This window comes from Macaca fascicularis, chromosome 15 (assembly GCF_037993035.2).
Source record: "Macaca fascicularis isolate 582-1 chromosome 15, T2T-MFA8v1.1".
Classification (NCBI taxonomy): domain Eukaryota; kingdom Metazoa; phylum Chordata; class Mammalia; order Primates; family Cercopithecidae; genus Macaca; species Macaca fascicularis.
In genome coordinates, this window is record NC_088389.1 from 81,392,907 (window position 1) to 81,415,824 (window position 22,918).

General features: G+C 36.5%; 1 protein-coding gene across 8 annotated transcripts in view; it reads right to left on the minus strand.

The window, feature by feature from the left end:
• Positions 1 to 22,918, minus strand: part of CNTLN (centlein) — a 369,520-nt gene that overhangs the window by 25,667 nt on the left and 320,935 nt on the right. For all 8 annotated transcript variants that reach the window (XM_074017428.1, XM_065530484.2, XM_074017427.1 and 5 more), the window contains 4 exons: positions 21,913 to 22,010; positions 20,297 to 20,423; positions 18,818 to 18,955; positions 18,046 to 18,231 (listed from right to left, as the gene is read on the minus strand). In XM_074017428.1, the coding sequence (XP_073873529.1) occupies positions 18,046 to 18,231; positions 18,818 to 18,955; positions 20,297 to 20,423; positions 21,913 to 22,010 (549 nt within the window). The remainder of the gene's footprint in view (positions 1 to 18,045; positions 18,232 to 18,817; positions 18,956 to 20,296; positions 20,424 to 21,912; positions 22,011 to 22,918) is intronic.

A 22,918-nucleotide genomic window follows, 5' to 3' on the forward strand; every position in this document is an offset into this window, starting at 1 on the left:
TGACGAGTTGAGAGAAGAAGGCTTCAGTCGATCAAACTTCTCAGAGCTAAAGAAGGAACTATGTAACCAGCGCAAAGAAACTAAAAACCTTGAAAAAAGTATGGATGAACGGATAACTAGAATAATCAATGCACAGAAGACCTTAAAAGAACTGATAGAGATGAAAACCATGACACGAGAACTACATGACAAATACACAAGCTTCAGTAACTGACTCGATCAACTGGAAGAAAGATTATCAGCGATTGAAGATTAAATGAATGAAATGAAGCAAGAAGAGAAATGTAGAGAAAAAAGAGTAAAAAGAAATGAACAAAGCCACTAAGAAATATAGGATTATGTGAAAAGACCAAATCTACGTCTGATTGGTGTGCCTGAAAGTGACAGGGAGAATGGGACCAAGTTGGAAAACACTCTGCAGCATATCATCGAGAACTTCCCCAACCTAGTAAGGCAGGCAAACTTTCAAATTCAGGAAATAGAGAGAACGCCACAAAGATACTTCTCGGGAAGAGCAACTCCAAGACACATAATTGTCAGATTCACCAAAGTTGAAATGAAGGAAAAAATGTTAAGGGCAGGCAGAGGAAAAGGTTGGTTTACCCACAAAGGGAAGCCCATCAGACTAACAGCAGATCTCCCAGCAGAAACTCTACAAGCCAGAAGAGAGTGGGGGCCAACATTCAACATTCTTAAAGAAAAGAATTTTCAACCCAGAATTTCATATCCAGCCAAACTAACTTTCATAAGTGAAGGAGAAATCAAATACTTTACAGACAAGCAAATGCTTAGAGATTTTGTCACCACCAGGCCGCCCTACAAGAGATCCTGAAGGAAGCACTAAACATGGAAAGGAACAACAGTTACCAGCCATTGCAAAAACATGCCAAAATGTAAAGTACATCGATGCTAGGAAAAAACAGCATCAACTAACGAGCAAAATAACCAGCTAATATCATAATGACAGGATCAAGTTCACACATAACAATCTTAACCTTAAATGTAAATGGACTAAATGGTCCAATCAAAAGACACAGACTGGCAAATTGGATAAAGAGTCAAGACCCATCAGTTTGCTGTATTCAGGAGACCCATCTCACATGCAGACATACATAGGCTTAAAATAAAGGCATGGAGGAAGATCTACCAAACAAATGGAAAACAAAAAAAGGCACAGGTTACAATCCTAGTCTCTGATAAAACAGACTTTAAACCATCAAAGATCAAAAGAGACAAAGAAGGCCATTACATAATGGTAAAGGGATCAATTCATCAGGAAGAGCTAACTATCCTAAATATATATGCACCCAATACAGGAGCACCCAGATTCATAAAGCAAGTCCTTAGAGACTCACAAAGAGACTTAGACTCCCATACAATAATAATGGGAGACTTTAACACCCCACTGTCAACATTAGACAGATCAACGAGTCAGAAAGTTAACAAGGATATCCAGGAATTGAACTCAACTCTGCACCAAGCGGACCTAATAGACATCTACAGAACTCTCCACCCCAAATCAACAGAATATACATTCTTCTCAGCACCACATCGTACTTACTCCAAAATTGACCACATAGTTGGAAGTAAAGCACTCTTCAGCAAATGTAAAAGAACAGAAATTATAACAAACTGTCTCTGAGACCACAGTGCAATCAAACTAGAACTCAGGACTAAGAAACTCAATCAAAACCGCTCAACTACATGGAAACTGAACAACCTGCTCCTGAATGACTACTGGGTACATAACGAAATGAAGGCAGAAATAAAGATGTTCTTTGAAACCAATGAGAACAAAGATACGACATACCAGAATCTCTGGGACACGTTTAAAGCAGTGTGTAGAGGGAAATTTATAGCACTAAACGCCCACAAGAGAAAGGAGTAAAGATCTAAAATTGAAACCCTAACATCGCAATTAAAAGAACTAGAGAAGCAAGAGCAAACACATTCAGAAGCTAGCAGAAGGCAAGAAATAACCAAGATCAGAGCAGAACTGAAGGAGATAGAGACACAAAAAACCCTCCAAAAAATCAATGAATCCAGGAGCTGGTTTTTTGAAAAGATCAACAAAATTGATAGACTGCTAACAAGACTAATAAAGAAAAAAAGAGAGAAGAATCAAATAGACGCAATAAAAAATGATAAAGGGGATATCACCTCCGACCCCACAGAAATACAAACTACCATCACAGAATACTATAAACACCTCTACGCAAATAAACTAGAAAACCTAGAAGAAATGAGTAATTTCCTGGACACTTACACTCTCCCAAGACTAAACCAGGAAGAAGTTGAATCCCTGAATAGACCAATGGCAGGCTCTGAAATTGAGGCAATAGTTAATAGCCTACCAACCAAAAAATGTCCAGGGCCAGATGGATTCACAGCCGAATTCTACCAGAGGTACAAGGAGGAGCTGGTACCATTCCTCCTGAAACTATTCCAATCAATAGAAAAAGAGGGAATCCTCCGTAACTCATTTTATGAGGCCAACATCATCCTGCTACCAAAGTCTGGCAGAGACACAACAAAAAAAGAGAATTTTAGACCAATATCCCTGAGGAACATCGATGCAAAAATCCTCAATAAAATACTGGCAAACCGAATCCAGCAGCACATCAAAAAGCTTATCCACCATGATCAAGTGGGCTTCATCCCTGGAATGCAAGGCTGGTTCAGCATACACAAATCAATAAATGTAATCCAGCATATAAACAGAACCAAAGACAAAAAACACATGATTACCTCAATAGATGCAGAAAAGGCCTTTGACAAAATTCAACAGCCCTTCACGCTAAAAACTCTCAATAAATTCGGTATTGATGGAATGTATCTCAAAATAATAAGAGCTATTATGACAGACCCACAGCCAATATCATACTGAATGGGCACAAACTGGAAGCATTCCCTTTGAAAACTGTCACAAGACAGGGATACCCTCTCTCACCACTCCTATTCAACATGGTGTTGGAAGTTCTGGCTATGGCAATCAGGCAACAGAAAGAAATCAAGGGTATTCAGTTAGGAAAAGAAGAAGTCAAATTGTCCCTGTTTGCAGATGACATGACTATATATTTAGAAAACCCCATTGTCTCAGCCCAAAATCTCCTTAAGCTGATAAGCAACTTCAGCAAAGTCTCAGGATACAAAATCAATGTGCAAAAATCACAAGCATTCTTATACACCAGTAACAGACAAACAGAGAGCCAAATCATGAATGAACTCCCATTCACAATAGCTTCAAAGAGAATAAAATACCTAGGAATCCAACTTACAAGGGATGTAAAGGACCTCTTCAAGGAGAACTACAAACCACTGCTCAGTGAAATAAAAGAGGACACAAACAAATGGAAGAACATACCATGCTCATGGATAGGAAGAATCAATATCGAGAAAATGGCCATACTGCCCAAGATAATTTATAGATTTAATGCCATCCCCATTAAGCTACCAATGATTTTCTTCACAGAATTGGAAAAAACTGCTCTAAAGTTCACGTGGAACCAAAAAAGAGCCCGCATCTCCAAGACAATCCTAAGCCAAAAGAACAAAGCTGGAGGCATCACACTACCTGACTTCAAACTATACTATAAGGCTACAGTAACCAAAACTGCATGGTACTGCTACCAAAACAGAGACATACACCAATGGAACAGAACAGAGTCCTCAGAAATAATACCACACATCTACAGCCATCTGATCTTTGACAAATCTGACAAAAACAAGAAATGGGGAAAGGATTCCTTATTTAATAAATGGTGCTGGGAAAATTGGCTAGCCATAAGTCGAAAGTTGAAACTGGATCCTTTCCTTACTCCTTACACGAAAATCCATTCAAGATGGATTAGAGACTTAAATATTACACCTAAAACTATAAACACCCTAGAAGAAAACCTAGGTAATACCATTCAGGACATAGGCACGGGCAAGGACTTCATGTCTAAAACACCAAGAGCAACGGCAACAAAAGCCAAAATTGACACATGGGATCTAATTAAACTAAAGAGCTTCTGCACAGCAAAAGAAACTACCATCAGAGTGAACAGGCAACCTACAGAATGGGAGAAAATTTTTGCAATCTACTCATCTGACAAAGGGCTAATATCCAGAACCTACAAAGAACTCCAACAAATTTACAAGAAAAAAGCAAAGAACCACATCAAAAAGTGGGCAAAGGATATGAACAGACACTTCTCAAAAGAAGACATACATACAGCCAACAGACACACGAAAAAATGCTTATCATCACTTGCCATCAGAGAAATGCAAATCAAAACCACAATGAGATACCATCTCACACCAGTTAGAATGGCGATCATTAAAAAAATTAGGAAACAACAGGTGCTGGAGAGGATATGGAGAAATAGGAACACTTTTACACTGTTGGTGGGACTGTAAACTAGTTCAACCATTGTGGAAAACAGTGTGGATTCCTCAAGGATCTAGAACTAGAAATACCATTTGACCCAGCCATCCCATTACTGGGTATATACCCAAAATATTATAAACTATGCCGCTATAAAGATACATGCACACGTATGTTTATTGCAGCACTATTCACAATAGCAAAGACTTGGAATCAACCCAAATGTCCATCAGTGATAGACTGGATTAAGAAAATGTGGCATATACACACCATGGAATACTATGCAGCCATAAAAAAGGATGAGTTTGTGTCATTTGTAGGGACATGGATGCAGCTGGAAACCATCATTCTCAGCATACTATCGCAAGAACAGAAAACCAAACACCGCATGTTCTCACTCATAGGTGAGAATTGAACAATGAGATCACTTGGACTCGGGAAGGGGAACATCACACACTGGGGCCTATTGTCGGGAGGGGACAGGGGGAGGGATAGCATTAGGAGATATACCTAATGTAAATGACGAGTTAATGGGTACAGCACACCAACATGGCACATGTATACATATGTAACAAACCTGCACTTTGTGCACATGTACCCTAGAACTTAAAGTATAATAATAAAAAAATAAAAAAATAAAAAAAAATAAAAAATAAAAAGAACAACAAATAAACAGTAGACACTCAGAACTAACATCTGAAAAGAAAAAGAAAAGAAATAGATTGTTTCTACATCTTGGCTGTTGTGACTAGTCCTGCAATGAACACAGGTGTCCTAAGATCCATTCAACATCACGATTTCACTTCTTTTGGATAAATACAAAGAAGTGGGATTGCTAAGTCCAATGGTGGTTCTCTTTTTAACCTTTGGACAAATCTCCACACTGTTTTCCATAGCAGCTGCACCACTTTGCATTCCCACCAACAGTGTACAAAGGGTCCAATTACACCACATCCTCACTCACACTTCTTATCTTTTTTTAAATAGCTGCCATCCTGACAAGTGTGATGTGTTATCTCACTGTGGCATGATACTGGCATAAAGACAGACATATAGACCAATAGAACAGAATAGAGAACCCAGTAATAAATCCACACATATAGTCGACAAGGGTGATACATAATGGTGAAAGGATAGTCTCTCCAATAAACGGTGCTGGATAACTGGATATCCAAATGCAAAAAAAAATTGAAATTAGACTCCTCTTACACCACACACAAAAATCAGCTCAAGAGGGATCAAAGACTTAAGTATCAGACCTGAAAGCATAAAATTACTAGAAGATGCTTGAGTCCAGGAGTTGAGAGTCCAGCCTGGGCAACAGAGTGAGACCCCATCTCTTAAAAAAAAAAAAAAAAAAGAACTCCTACAAGAAAACATTTTTTCAAATCTCTATGACACTGGTCTGGGGCAATGATTTTTTAGAAATGACATCAAAAGCAAAGACAACATAATCAAAAATAAATAAGTAGGACTCTATCAAACTAAAAAGCTTCTGCACAGCAAACAACAGTGAAAAGGCAACCTACAAAATGGAAGACAAATATTTGCAAATCACATATCTGATAGAGGTTAATAACTAAAATACAGGCATACTTCAGACATATCGTGGGTTCCACTTCAGACCACCACAATAAAGCAAATATCACAATAAAGTGAGTTACACAATGTTTCTGGTTTCCCAGTGAATATAAAATTATGTTTATACTATAAGTGTTCAACAGCATTATGTCTAAGAAATTTACATATATTAACTAAAAATAATTTATTACTAAAAATGCTAATGATCATCTGAGACTTCAGCACGTTGTAATAACTTTGCTAGTGGAGAGTCTTGCCTCAAGGTTGAAAATTGCTGACAAATTAGGGTGATGGTTGCTGAAGGTTGGGCTGGCTGTGGCAATTTCTTTAAGACAACAATGAAACTTGCCATATTCATTGATTCTTCCTTTCATGAAAGATTTCTCTATAGCATGTGTTGCTGTTTGGCAGCATTTTACCACAGTACAACTTCTTTCAAAACTGGAGTCAATCCTCTCAAACCCTGCCACTGCTTTATCAACTAAGTTTATGGAATATTCTAAATCTTTTGTTGTCATTTCAACAATGTTCACAGCATTTTCACCAGGAGTAGATTTCATCTTAGGAAACCACTTTCTTTGCTCATCCCTAAAAGGCAACTCCTCATCCATTCAGGTTTTATCATGAGATTGCAGCAATTCAGTCACATATTGGGCTCCATTTCTAATTTAGTTCACTTGCTATTTCTACCACATCTGCAGTTTCTTTCTCCACTAACGTCTTGAACCCCTCAAAGTTATCCATGAAAGTTGGATTCAACTTCATCCAAACTCCTGCTAATGCTATTTTGACCTCCTCCCATGAATCATTAATATTCTTAAATGGCATCTAGAATAGTGAATCCTTTCCAGAAGCTTTCCCATTTACTTTGGCCAGCTCCATCAGAGGAATCACTATGTACAGAAGCTATGCCTTGTGAAATGTATTTCTTAAATAATAAGACTTTAAGTCTTCAACTTTAAAGTTGAAATTACTCCTTGAACCATGAGCTGAAGAATGGATACTATATTAGCAGGCATGAAAACAGCATTAATCTCAATGGACATCTCCATCAAAGCTCTTGGATGACTAGGTGCATTGTCAACGAGCAGCAATATTTTGAAAGCAATCTTTTTTTCTAAGCTGTAGGTCTCAACAGTGGGCCTAAAATATTCAGTAAACCATGCTGCAAATATAGGTGTTGTCATTTAGGCTTTGCTGTTTCATTTATAGAGCACAGGCACAGTAGATTTAGCATAATTCTTAAGGGTCCTAGGATTTTTGGAATGTGAAGTGAGCATTGACTTCCACTTAAAGTCCCTAGCTGCATTAGCCCCTAACAAGAGACTCAGCCTGTTCTTTGAAGCCAGGCATTGATTTCTCCTTTCCAGCTTTCTCCTAGATGCCATCTTCTTCCAAAAGAAGGCTGTTTTGTCTACATAGAAAATATGTTGTTTAATGTAGTCATTTTCATCAGTGATCTTACCTATATCTCTTGGATAACTTGCTGCAGCTTCTACAGCAGCACTTGCTGATTTACCTTGTATTTTCAGGTTATGTAGATGGCTTCCTTAAACCTCAGGTAGCTTCAAAGTTTTCTGCTGCTTCCTCACCTCTCTCAACCTTTGAAGAACTGAAGACAGGGCCTTTCTCTGGATTAAGCTTTGGTTTAAGAAACTGTTGTGACTGGTTTAATCTTTTATCCAAACCACTAAAACTTTCTGGGTATCAGCAATAACGCTGTTTCACTGTCTTATCATTTGTGTATTCATGAAGTAGCATTTTTTATTTCCTTCAGTAGCTTTTCCTTTGCACTCATGACTTGGTTGTTTGGTGCAAAAGGCCTAGTTTCAGCCTATCTCAGCTTTTGACATGCCTTCCTCACTAAGTTTTTCTAGCTTCTGATTTCTAGCTTTTGATTCAAAGTGAAAGATATGTGACTCTTCCTTTCATTTGAACACTTAGAGGTCACTATAGAATTATTAGTTGGCCTGACTGCAATATTGTTGAGTCTCAGGAAATAGGAGGCTCAGGGAGAGGGAGTAAGATGGGGGAAAAGACAGTTGGGCGGAACAGTCAGAACACACAAAATATTTATCTATCAAGTTCACTGCCTAATTAATATGGGTTCAGCTCATGGCACCTCAAAACAATTAAAATAATAACATCAAAGATTAATGATCAAAGACCACCATAACATAGAATAACAACGAGCAAGTTTGAAATATTGCAATAGTTACCAAAATGTGACACAGAGACACAAAGTGAGCACACACTATGGGGAAAAAAAAATAGAGCTGATAGATTTCCTTGAGGCAGGGGTGCCACAAATCTTCAATTTGTAAAAAACACAGTATCCAAGAAGTGCAATAGAGCAGACACAATAAAATGAGGTGTATCTGTATTTAAGGAACAGCTACGGCTCACTGCAAGCTCTGCCTCCCGGGTTCACGCCATTCTCCTGCCTCAGCCTCCGGAGTACCTGCAACTACAGGCGCCCGCCACCATGCTGGGCTAATGTTTTTGTGTTTTCAGTAGAGACGGGGTTTCACCATATTAGCCAGGATGGTCTCGAGCTCCTGACCTCGTGATCCACCCGCCTTGGCCTCCCAAAGTGCTGGGATTACAGACGTGAGCCACCGCACCCGGCCTCTATCTTCTTTATTTACTATTTTTGTTTGTTTGTTTGTTTGTTTTTTGAGGTGGAGTCTTGCTCTGTCGCCCAGGCTGGAGTGCAGTGGCACGATCTTGACTCACTGCAAGCTCTGCCTCCTGGGTTCACGCCATTCTCCTGCCTCAGCCTCCTGAGTAGCTGGGACTACAGGCGCCTGCCAACACACCTGGCATTTTTTTGTATTTTTAGTAGAGATGGGGTTTCACCATGTTAGCCAGGATGGTCTCAATCTCCTGACCTCGTGATCCGCCTGCCTTGGCCTCCCAAAGTGCTGGGATTACAGGCGTGAGCCACCGCGCCCGGCCTATTTACTATTTTTCTTATTGTTCCCTCCCTCCCTTCCTTCTTTCCCTGCTCATTCCTTCTCTCCCTTCTTTTTTATTTCCTGGCTTGTGTTACATTGACGGAGCTTTATTTATTTCCTTTTTCCATCATATTCTTTACAAATTAAATATTTTTATTCTTATGGCCATCTTTAAATATTTCAAATATATATTTAATATTAATTTTGAATCAATATCTAGAGTTTCTCATACTCCATATTGTTCCACCAAAGAAAAAAGCAAACTTAACTCTTCCAACCAACCCATTACCCCCATTTCTAATACTGTAATCGTTAAGGTCAACAATGATTTAGATTTAACCAGCTTACAGGTTTTACTAGCTTGTTTTCCATTGTTTCATATGTTTGAAATTTGACAGGGCAAAGAGACCTCAAGAAGTGACAAGACAAACTGCTTGAATATATGGAAGAAGAGGACAAAGACCTTGAGAGAGAAGGCCTGCAGTGTTCAAAAAAGAGCAAGAAAGTCAGTCAGAAAGAAAGACTAAAGTGGAAGAGTGAGGTAAAAAGTAGTAGAAAGCAAAGTTGCAGAAGTAACAATAAAATTAATCATGGAGTCCTTTATAGGCAGTCAAGGTTTTCCATTTTCTTGAGTAATAAGGAGTCATGCCATGAGACTAGAGCAAGGGAGTGATTGGATATTTTCCCTTTTATTTTTTTGAGGTAGAGTCTCACTCTGTCACCCAGGCTAGAGTGCAGTGGTGCGATCTTGGCTCACTGCAACCTCCGCCTCCCAGGTTCAAGCAATTCTCCTGCCTCAGCCTTCCTAGCAGGGATTACAGGTGCCTGCCACCACACCTGGCTAATTTTTGTAATTTTAGTAGAGATGGGGTTTCACCATGTTGACCAGGCTGGTTTCGAACTCCTGACTTCAAGTGATCCACCCACCTCGGCCTCCCAAAGTACTAGGATTATAGGCATGAGCCACTGTGCCTGGCCATGTTTTCCACTTTAAAAGGATAATTCTGCCAACAGATGGAGAAAAGACTGTTCTGGATCAAGAGCTGAAGGAGGAGACCAATGCACAAGTACAAGCAAGAAATGATGGTAACCATAGCAGTGGTGACAGGTAGCAGAATCCTGGGTCTATTTTCAAACAGGAGCAGACAAGATTTGAAGTATTAGAAATGCAATGTGAAAGAAAGGGAAGACCCAAAGATGATTACAGATTTGGAGCCTAACCATCTGGATGACTAGTGAAAATACTTTTCTGAGATAGAGAAAAAAATCTAGGAGAAGCGAAATAATTTTTTTTTCAACTTTTTTGTACATGTTAAGTTTGAGATGCCTATTAGACATCCAAATGAAAATCACAACTAGGCAGGAAGATTTAAAAATCAATAGTCTCAAGGACAGGATGAGAACAGATACATATTAGGGAGTCATAGGTCAGAATATGGCATTTTAAATTACACTGTTGGTAGAGACTGTCTAGAGACTGAGTATCGATAATGAAGATGAAAGGTATGAAGACTGAACCCTAGGAAACTCCAACACTTATGTCTGTCAGGAAGAGAATGAGAACTAGCAAAGAAGGCAGAGAAGACTAGCTAATGTGATAAGGAAAAGCAATACAGTGTAGTAAAGGAAGGCTTTAAAAAAGTGCTTCAAGGAGGAAGGAGTGATCAACAATATCAAATGTTCCCAAGGGTTCAAATAAGATAAGAACTGAGAACTGAACACAGATTGGGCAATATGGAGGTACTGGTGACTTTGAATAAACTACTTTGGAGAGGTAATAAGATTGAAAGCCTAATTGGAGAAGGTTCAAAACAGAATGGAAGATAAGAAAGTGGGTAGAGAATAGGTATCACTTTTGAGGTGTTTTGCTACATAAAGGAGGAGAAAAATGAGTCAGCAGAGGAGACACAGAGTCAAATGAAGAGTTTGTTTTTTGTTTGTTTGTTTTTTGGTAAATGGTGTGTGTTTGCTAATGAAAGTGATCCAATATAGAAGGAATATTGGTGATACAAAGTGTAGGGTTGAAACTACAGAGCCAAAGTCCTTGGGAATATGAGGAGATAAAATCCAGTGTGCAAAGTGAGCTATTAGCTTTGGACAGGCATGCAAATGGTTCATTCCCAGTAACATGAGGGAAGGGACAGTATGTGGGTACAGATTTGGGAGGAATGTGAAAAATAAAGGTAATGAAAAAAGGAGGAAATTATCTCTGGGTTGCTTCTGTTTTCTCAGTGAAAGAAGCAGCTGAGATTGAGTGGCTAAACAGAGGATGCTGGAGGTTTGAGAAGACAGCAGAATGACTGGGAAACGTGGAGCCTGAGTGCACTTGGAACTATGTAATAGGATTATCACATAGTGCTGAGAGCCCACCTGAAGTTCTTGGTGATCTGTTTAAATGAAGATGAATCAGCATGGTTATGTTTTTATTTAATCACATTCACTTCCTTGGGTTCAGGTGGGAAGTAGGCAGAGATTCAAAATAAAGTAGGTTTGAGTTTTTTCCACATGAATATGACAAAGGGACATATGAGGAAGCTGAGGATGTATGCAAGAAACTGACTATGATACAACATAGAATCCATGCTGCATGAGGAGAGAAGTAAGGGCACAAGGGGAAGGAGGGTGGTAGTAATTAGTGAAAAAGTGGTAAGGCCAGTGAATTTGAGTTATAATCAGGTCAAAAATTGTTGCACTATGAGCACAAAAAGAAATAGTGGTCAAAGAATAAAATGCTGGAAATGGAGATTTTGGAATTCAGTTATTCGTAATGACAAGCCCAAGGGTAGTGTTTCTTAGTAGGAACATTTTTGGCATTTGGGAAAAATGATAATTTTTCACTGTATGAGATTTTTCTTCCCAATGCAGAACTTTTAACCACCCTGGTTCCTGGGTATTGAATGCTAGCAGCATCTACCAGTCAGTGTAACATAAAGCACACACATACATTTCCAAATGCTCCCTAAGGTAGGTGGTGATCCGTAGTTGAGAACCATAGATCAGGGGTATGATGATGGGAATAATCACTGGAAATGAGGATGCTGAAGAATAGAAAGGGAATATCCAATAGGGGATTAGATGGCTTACATGGATATGAAGTCACCATAAGTCATAACAGAATTGTGTTGGAGAGAAAGATAATAATCCGGGTGCTAAGCTGTATGACTAGCATTCTAAAATGAGATACAAATCATTTGGGTGGGTGACTCTAATATGTTCCTATTGGCTTCTGAGATCTATTTGAATATTCATTCCTACATCTCACTCATCCCAACAGAATTTCTAAATAGGTATGAATAATACAGAATTCCAAGATCAACCATCATGTACCATGTAAGTGTCATTAAAAAGGTACCTAAATGAAGTATAAGCAATGCTAGGTGGCCTACATAATGAGTAGTGTTGTTACTATATGATATATTCCATATACCTTCAATTCTGATGCACTGATTATTAGAAAATAGTATGTTGTTTGGTTGAAATATACTTCATAATGCATGAATGATCATTTTCCCTTCCAAAGTGTATCTCTCATAGATAGTAGAGCCTTCACTGTGCTAGGTTCACTGAAATGTTTTACCTTCCACCCATATACCAAAGCTAACTTTTTATTTTTTTAAGATCACACTTTCCTTGGATTTACATGTTGGGTCTCAGCTTTACTTTCCTCTTTTTTAAAATAAATAAATCAGCCTGTTTTCAACACTGGGTGCTACTTCCATCTGGCTTTTATCTTTACTTTCCTCTTATCTGTTACAAAATTGCCTTCTATTACCAATTCAAAATCTGCTCAGTTGCTCTCTGAGCAACTCTAAAGCCCCCAAAGGGCTTTGAAAAATGCTTTAAATTATAATTTGCTAAAAACACTGTAAGTTTTAAAAAGTGTCACTCTACTCATATCAGTTGAATAATGATCCATAGCTAACACTTATTATCAAGGTAAGTAAAAACACTGTATGGCACAAAGTAAGCATTCAATAAATGTTAACTGAATTTCCAAAAACTGATGTCAGCTTTCTTGCAATTCTTGGGATATCATGAGCTAGGAATTATCCCAATATCTGAGGATATTGTCAAAATATGAATGCTTTTTGGATATACATATCAACTTAATTTACTTTACTTTTCAATTACTATAATTTATTGTAACCAGTCACCAATGATGTTTGTGGAAAATACAGTAAGCGATCCCATTTCTGTCTTATTAGATTTAGTTTTCCACTCTTTATCATGAGTCTTTGTCTGTGATACATATAACTTTTAGTTTCACCGAATCATTATGGATTGCTTGGACTTTTTTTAGTAAGATTACATTGTGAGGAAGGTGAAAATTGGTGGCTGAAATACTCTGGGGTCACTATTGCCATCATGGTTTTTGGGATTTAAAAAAATGAATTTTTAAAAAACAGGTTTTTAAACAGCTTTATTGAGATATAATTTACATACTTTAAAGTTTTCCAAATAAGGAAACATTTGTATTATGAAACCTTTCTCTAAACACAGCTGTCATTTCTTTTTTCAGTAAAATGACAGGGTGAAAAGAGTTAATTCAAGTTGAATTGTATCACAGACCTATTTATAAATCTTAATTAAGAGAAAAGTGCCAAGTTATTAACAATTGTATGTGTAAAAATAAAATTCTAATGCTACACAAATGTATTCGCTAAAGAAGCAAGAAATTTATATACCAAAAGCATCTTACTGAATCTTACCAAAGCAAGTACATATTGATAATGAAACCATTTATGCTTCCAGCTAAATATTGTTTTTTGGCTGGTATTTATTTCATAGCTAACAAAATCCACTGAAAAGATGGAGCCTGGCATATGACTCTCACATACAGGCACATTAACAAGCCTCTATCACGGCTGAGTCAAACTGAGCAAATACTTCTAGAAATTTCCCTTGTGTGTTTTATTCAGTTATTAGAAGAATTCAAAGCCTCAGCTCTGCCACATATATCCACCCCAGATGCTCAAAGTACTTGATTTCACCCCAGGGCCAAATTCCATATTCAAGACTAGATCTAGAACAGATGGCCACTCCACCTCTTCCATAATCTGGTGGCGCCCTATGAATAAATGAAAAGACTAAAGGGAACATAGATTCCACAACAGGGCCAGAACAAACATTATTACTATTAATACTACTAATAATATTTATTAAGTACTTTTGTGTACATGACACCCTAATAAGCTCTGCACAGAATGAGTCTCGGTGATCATAATGTTCCATGTAGGTACTATGTGCATTCCTTAACTCTGCTCATTAAGGAATGCACATAGTTCTCACTGTTCACAGAGTTTTCCATTTGAGTGGTGACTATATGTTCAGTACCATTCCTGAAGCAGATATAAACCAATTCCTCAAAAATTTAATGAGCCCGGTTATGTAACAGTACCCTGAAGACAACAAATGACAATGTTCCTTTCCTCAAGTTGGCTTTAATTTATTTGAAACAGAAAGAAAAATACCAGTTTATGATTGTGTTAATGTACATATAATAAATGTTCAGGAGATGAGTCAGAGCCGTACTACTACTGCTATTACTACTACTGATAATAATAGTTGATACTGAGATAGCAATTAGGCACTGTTCTGATCTTTAGCTATGATAACTTATTTAAATCCTCACTTCGCTTAAGTTCCATTATTAAACTCATTCTACAGATGGGGAAACTGAGGCACAGAGGATTCAGTCACTATCCTGAAGTCAGAGAGTTAGTAAATGGCAGAGTTGGGCTCTATCAACTACAGAGTTAAAGGGCAGATTCATGACAGAGGAAGGCCCAGAGTTAAATCTGAAGGAGAGAACAAAGAGGGGAAGGCATTTTGGGTGAGAAAGAAAACTTGAGCAAAGGCAGGAATAACCACAATATGGGTGAAAGAGTAGTGGAAAAGATTAGACTTCAGCAGGATAACACCCAGTTATGGAAGGTCTTAAGTATTTAAAAAGGAGGAAGCATTGATCTAATGCACCTAATGTGGTAGTATATAGGGAGTCATTGATGATATGCTGCTTCAGATGGTGGGTCCTAAGCATTTCTGCCTAGACCTAGAGCCATATGTACAAGGAAAAGAAAGATGATAATCATGCCTTTCTTAAGATCCAAATATCCAGTCTTTGCCATCAATATATGGTTTTGGCATTAATTTGCTGGTGGCCCTTTATTTGGCCAGGCGCGGTGGCTCAAGCCTGTAATCCCTGCACTTTGGGAGGCCGAGATGGGCAGATCACGAGGTCAGGAGATCGAGACCATCCTGGCTAACATGGCGAAACCCCGTCTCTACTAAAAAATACAAAAAACTAGCCAGGCGCGGTGGCGTGTGCCTGTAGTCCCGGCTACTCGGGAGGCTGAGGCAGGAGAATCGCTTGAACCCGGGAGGCGGAGCTTGCAGTGAGCTGAGATCTGGCCACTGCACTCCAGCCTGGGCGACAGAGCGAGACTCCATCTCAAAAAAAAAAAAGAAAAAGAAAAAGAAACAAGGCCGGGCGCGGTGGCTCAAGCCTGTAATCCCAGCACTTTGGGAGGCCGAGATGGGCAGATCACGAGGTCAGGAGATCGAGACCATCCTGGCTGACACGGTGAAACCCCGTCTCTACTTTAAAAATACAAAAAAATTAGCCGGGCGAGGTGGCGGGCGCCTGTAGTCCCAGCTACTCGGGAGGCTGAGGCGGGAGAATGGCGTAAACCCGGGAGGCGGAGCTTGCAGTGAGCGGAGATCCGGCCACTGCACTCCAGCCTGGGCGACAGAGCGAGACTCCCTCTCAAAAAAAAAAAAAAAAGTCATGACACCACAGCAATCCTGAATTTATCTATTAAGACATCTACTCAATATCATTGTTGATGAACAATATGAAGGACTAATGTTACCCTTGAATAATTACAGTTTAGATACTCACTTCATCATTAAATACTATTTATATCATTGGATATAAAGAAAAGTTTCTTGCCCGGCGTGGTGGCTCAAGCCTGTAATCCCAGCACTTTGGGAGGCCGAGACGAGCGGATCACGAGGTCAGGAGATCGAGACCATCCCGGCTAACACGGTGAAACCCCGTCTCTACTAAAAAATACAAAAAACTAGCCGGGCGAGGTGGCGGGCGCCTGTAGTCCCAGCTACTTGGGAGGCTGAGGCAGGAGAATGGCGTGAACCCGGGAGGCGGAGCTTGCAGTGAGCTGAGATCCGGCCACCGCACTCCAGCCTGGGCGACAGAGCGAGACTCCGTCTCAAAAAAAAAAGAGAAAAAAAAGAAAAGTTTCTTAAAGATATTTTTTGCTAAACCACTTTGTATGGAGAAATATACCCATTTACCTTATCATGGAAGTCATGAAACTTCATCTAGAATATGATAATCAGATATACAGTCATGAAATTAATTTTTCTATTGTGAAAACTTCTGATTCTCATTCATCCTTCTTTTTTAAAGTGCCACATTCAAAGAGTACTTCAAGGAAAAACAATGATTAGCATTTTGAATAAATCTCATAATTATATATTTCATATTTTATATCTTAGCCAAAAGCTCCACAAACAAAATGCTAAGTTGAATATAAAACAAAAACCAAGGTTTATGAAGGTAATACTCATAATAAAAATGGTTCTACCTCATGAGTAAAATAATGACTATATATATATAGCTTTTATTTTAGTTTCAGGGATACATGTGCAGGTTGGTTCTGTAGATAAATTTTGTGTTGCAGGGGTTTGATGTACATATTATTTCATCACCCAGGCAATAAACATAGTACCCAATAGGTAGTTTTTCAATTCTCACGCTCCTCCCACCCTCACCCTCAAGTAGGCCCCGATGTCTATTGTTCTCTTCTTTGTGTCCATGTACACTCAATGTTTAGCTTCCACTTATAAGTGAGAACATGTGGTGTTGGTTTTTTCTTCATGTGTTAGTTCACTTAGGATAATGGCCTCCAGCTCCATTCAAGTTGCTGCAAGGGACTTGATCTCATTCTTCTCTATGGCTGTGTAGTATCCTATGGTGTATATGTACCACAATTTCTTAATCTAGTCTATTGTTGATGGGCATTTAGGTTGATTCCATATCTTTGCTATTGTTAACAGTGCCGCAATGAACATACGCATGCATGTGTCTTTATGATAGAAGGATTTCTATTATTTTGGTTATGTACCCAATAATGGGATTGCTGGGTCAAATGGTAGTTTTGTTTTTCACTTTTTGAGAATTTCCAAACTGCTTTCCATAGTGGCTGAACTAATTTACATTCCCACCAGCAGTGTATAAGTCACAATATTTAATGAAAGTGTTCACTATAAGTTAAACAGTGAATTCAACAAGCATTTAGAAAAAATGTTTTGAATCTGGAAAAGGTAAATTACATTTACTAAAATTAATACTTTGCAATCATTTAGGATCCTCAGAGGCAGGCATTATTGGCTTGACTTCACACCAGTTGAAATATTCATTAAAAGAGATAAAGGAGATAAAATGTTTTATCAATTCATTTTGTAGATATTTTTAAAATGAGAAAACTCCCAAGGTATCTATGATTTCCAAAGAAGCAAAGTAAGGAATTTCCTCTAAGTGGAGTACTCTTAATAGTGGCATAAAATGTTATTAACTTCTAAGTCTAGGGGAATGAAGGCTTTCTAGGGCTCTTTAGCTTTTAAATAATTTCTAGATGGTACACCTCTGCAGATACTTGAGTTTTTCTTCTCTTTGTTCTGCTTGTCATGTGCCATTCCTCTGCCTATCCCATGTCTTCACAGTTTGTGGCCTGGGCTTCAGATGTCTCTTAGCATCACTGAACACTGAGCAAGTTCCTGGTTGTTTCTGCTTGAACAATTTTCAAAAGGAGAGTAGAGCGGGAATGGCTTAATTCTTTCAACTTAAAACCTGTCCAGATGACTTGACTACTACCATTTCATAACTAAATTGATATTAAGAAAGAAATATTAAGATGGTAGAAAATTTTAAATTCAAACTATAAAAATAAATTCTTTATGCAGGAATTATTAGCAATGTGATAAATAGGGTAGGAAAAGATGTTTTGTGTGTTACGAAAGCAGAAAGAAACTTTATTCCCTAAATCATCTCAAGTAAGCTACTGCCTACTCTGCCTAAAGTAAAGTACAAGTTAGTAAACGACAAGTAATTCTAACCTTCACGAATTTGGTGAACTCTTCCACTTTTTCATTGGCTAACAGCAATGTCTTCTGTGCACCTTCTAGAACCTGTTCACTTTGCAATGCTAATCCTTGAAGCTGCTTAGATGCTGCTGTTTCAATGTCTGCCATTGCAGATTCAGTCTCACTTATTCTTGATACTAGGAGAGTAAGCTTGAGATCCTGCAAAAGATCAGCAGTCATAAAATAAAAGATATTTTATAAACAGATTTGGAAAAGTTAGTTATACATGTCAAATAAGGAAAATATTTTATTATTCTCTCTATATATGTATTTATTATTTGGGTAAAATTAATGATTATTTTCATTAATTTTCAATAAAACATCCTAAGTACACATTCTCATATACTTATCATCAAAATTAGTTTATGATTTTTAAAGATTATAATTAAAAGCATGGAAGCTATTTTAGACCCCCAAAGATGCTCTACATAACATGGAAACATTTAGTTTGAAAGTTTGAGTGGGCCTACAAAATTTATATCTACTTGTATAAATACCAGTGTTCAATAATAGTTTTCATTTCTTAAAAACTATCAAACAAAACCTGTTTCCTCTAATACAGAAATATCTTTAATGTTAAACAAATGCTTAGTGTTTCATGTAGAGATACAAATCCTCTTTGCAATTATTTGAAGTGTTTAACTAGCTTGTGGTTTGGGGAAGGAAAAAAATCAACAATGTTAACAATGAAACAAACACCATTATATTCCATCTCTAAGCTAAAATGATCTTTTTAAAAGCATACCTTTTTTTCTAACTCCTCTTTAGATTTCTGATACATCTGTTCATACTGTGACTTTTCTTTTACAGCAACATTAAGTCTTTGCTTTAGTGAATCAATTGATATCTTCTTGTTGGAACATTCTTCAGTTAATGTCTTTACCTACATTAAAAGCATAAAGGTAATTATTATTGTTAAAGGCATTCTAGTCATATACTGTATTTGTTCCAGCAGAAACTAAATGAGTGAATGAGTCTACTTCCATTTATTTTCTCATAACGCTATCAAATTCAAGTATTATACTTACAGAACTGATATTATGAATGAAAGTAACAATCCTTAAATCAGTAACAAAACCCAAAATTGCACACAAACTAAATGAATACTGGTATGTATATCCTTGCACCCAATAACACAATATTAATGTTAACTACATATCCATTAATTACTAACTTAAACTTCCTAAGGCAGGAGATGATTGTTCTGATTCTGAAACAAGCCAAGTTATAGTTAACTTTCCATTGTATTCTCTAAAATAAGTATTACATAGCCTTTTTGATGAAATAAAATAATAGTATATATATACATTGCTTATTTATAAGATATATAATATGTATCTCAAGCATAACAGAAAAGGTAGTTTTTCAGTTTAATGCCACTAAATATAAATGTTACTTATATAAAGATTCCACGGCTATGTAGGAAATTATTATTGAAGTTAAAAAAATAGCAAAATTGAAAGGATAACATTGAAAAAGCCTATAGGAAGTGATTTTAACTTGCACAGCAGCATGGAAGAGAAGAGAAAGAAAATCCATATGGATTCATCATGCTCATGTAAAAGTTTCTTTCTTAAATCCATTTGACCTAACAGATACTTAAATTTTCATTTTCAACAAGGAAAGTAAAGGAGATGTTCTCTCAGGTGTGCATAACATTTAGTGAATGCCAAAGCACAGGGTGCTTTATGAGTTGTGAAAATAGCATCTTTAAAAAAAAAAAAAAACCTTCTAGTTTGGGGTCATATATTACATAACTACTTTAACTACAACTCCCTTTGCAGGTACAACTCCCTTCCCATGTAAAATGCATTAAGGGTATCTAAGAAGAAAGTACATTTTTAAAGAACTTCTGATAGTTATTGGTAATCAAGTTTTCACTAAGAAATACAAGCTTGATTCTATCACAACTTATAGTTTTAAATAAAATGAAATACTGAATAAAAAGTAAAAAAGTATCCTAGAAATACTGAGGATTTTTAATCTTCTCATGGGATATTTATAAATAGAAACAGAATGTGTGGCCATATTATGTATGAGGTTTTAGAGACTTGAATTTTAAAATAAATAATGTACTTTCAGAGCAAAGAGTGTTACTGTGTAACAGTAAATACATATCCTATGAATATTTTCTATACATTTATTAGGACTAAATATTTGTGGTAAGAGAGTAAATACAACAGGAAGTGATATTTTTAGTGTCAGTTAAGATAAAAATTGATACCTTTTTATCAAGATTTTGTAACATTTCACTAAAACTCTCATTACTTTCCAAATTTACTTTCTGTCGAAATTTCAAGTCCTCTATCAAATGTCTTTTCATAGTTATATCCCTCTCCATTCGAGACATCCTTGAAAAAAAAAAAGGTAACATCAAGAGTGACAGAAAATACCTTAACAGTGGTGATATCTTACATTTTATCCAATATTATACCTACTGTTAATTTTTAAATGTTATGTGATATTGACACTGTAAATTAGTAAAATGAATTGCATTGGATAAGATATTGTTCTTTTAATATTTTGAACACTTGTAAAATCTATAGTTGTGACTTGGTAATTATACAATTACATATACGTATTAAAACAAAAATATAAGAAATGAAAAAAATTAATAACACTTATGAAAACAGAGCTATTTCATTTAAATCACATTTTTATATTGCTGTGAAAAATCAAAGTGATATATAAAGATAATGAAAAGCATAACAATAAGAAAAAATCTAATACTTCAATAAACAAATGTAAACTCTTGTAATGAAACTAAATTAGCCATAATATCTTCTAATTTAATATAATTTGAGATTCAATCCACACATCTGTTTAGCACAGTTGATGAAATATTAAGTATAAAATGGTAGATGCTGTGAGAACCACTACTCTCTTGCTGCTGCTGCTGCTGCTGCTGCTGCTACTGCTACTAAAATAAGAATGACAATAGCTAACATGTATCGAAGACTTACAACGTTCCAGTCACTGTTGTAAGTGCTTTACATGTATTAGCTCATTTATTCCTCAAAAGAACCTAATTTAATATTATTGAATTTAGGCATAGGCCTAGTAGGTAGGGAAGCCATAATTCAAAGAGTGTTAATCGAGAGCCCTGTTAAACAATAAGCAAGACTTACTCTTAATAAATAAACTTCAAAATATTATCAGTTAAAAAATTAACCAACCTTTTTGTCTAAGACTTTTATCTACTCATATCACTTCTAAGTGCTCTTCACTTATAATGAGGTCTACAGGTGTGTTTGTGAGATACATATATCTTAAATGTATCAGAGACAACTGGAATTCTATCTAAACATCTTACTATTTCTAAGCAATAGTGTAGCTCTGAAAGATACAGAATGAAAATAATTTTGATTCAGTGGGATACAGCATTTAAAATCTTTTTACTGATAAACACAAAAAGTACAAACTTTCATAACCTCCAGTTATTTTAAACACAAACAAAACTTTCCTTTTTATACCTTAGCTTCATAAGTTTAGGCATTAAATCCAATACAAATACTAATCTATATATTTGGGGGGGGTCAAATAACTGCCACATTGTAAAGTTTTTCATTCATAGTCTCGAAGCCATTAATTTGTATTTATTCAAAATTAAATATGTTTAATAAGGGAAATTTAACTTAATCCTTATTCTAATAAAAAAACTAAATAGCTTGCCATTAATCATGCTATACATAGTATTCCTTAAACTTTCATCTTATGTAGGTTTAAATATGAACTAGGGAAGGAAAACATTAACATTAGCAGTTTCTTAGGGTACGTTTAATAGACTTGGATGCCACTAGGTGGCACCAAATACAATGGCTAGAAATACAAAGACCATACTTTTCATGCATTTCCTTTATGTGTTCTTCTTTTGCTAGGAGTTCAAATTTCAAAGACTTCACATTTGATGACTGTTTAGTGAGTTCATTAGTTGCATTCTAGATTAAAAATAGAAATAAATTTAAATATACCTTTCAACCTTGGTCTAAAGCAGCATAAAAATAAGTGCCATTCTAAAAAAGAAGAATACATTTACAATAATTATGGTAAACAATAATTAAAATGAATATTTTAATATTTTAAATGCTTTATTTTATATGCTCTAATAGAAATACTATAGTAATACTAAAACTTTTATATAACATGCCAAACTATAGAGGAACACAATCATGTAAGAATAGCAAAGAGTATGTATCCAAAATACATTTACAGGAAATGTGAATTGTCCTAGTATAATGTAAATATGTGAATAATTAAGAATTTTAATGATTTAAAAAGATCACTTAAAACAAATACTGGATTTACTAACATCTTAGACTAACTATGGTCACAAATGCTTTGCTGCTCATCAAGCAGGGGAATCCATTTCCCAACCCTCTGAATGTAGTCTGGCTTGTGACTTGCTTTGCCCAAAAGAATGCAGCAGAAATGAATTGTGTAAATTTCAGTTCCCAGGCCTTAAAGCTTTATGGCTTCTCTCTTTGCCTTCTTGGAATGCTGCTCCAGGATCACCTTGCAGTTGATGTATCATGTGGAAGTGTACCAAGACACTACAGCTGACAGGCAGTAGATCAATTGTCCGATCTATGAGTGAGGCTATTTTGTATCTTCCAACTAGGGAAACCTTCGGTTTGAAAAAATCCAGGGATATGAGGTTGCCCAGAAGAGACCAACAAAAGAACTTCCCAGTCAACCAACAAAATCGTAGGAAATAATAAACTGTTGTTTTAAGCCACGATACTTTGGGATAGTTTGTTAGAGAATAATGATAACTGATAGAAAACCTCATGAATACTCAGTCCTTCTTTAAGTTATTAATAACACTACTTATTAAATTATTTATAAA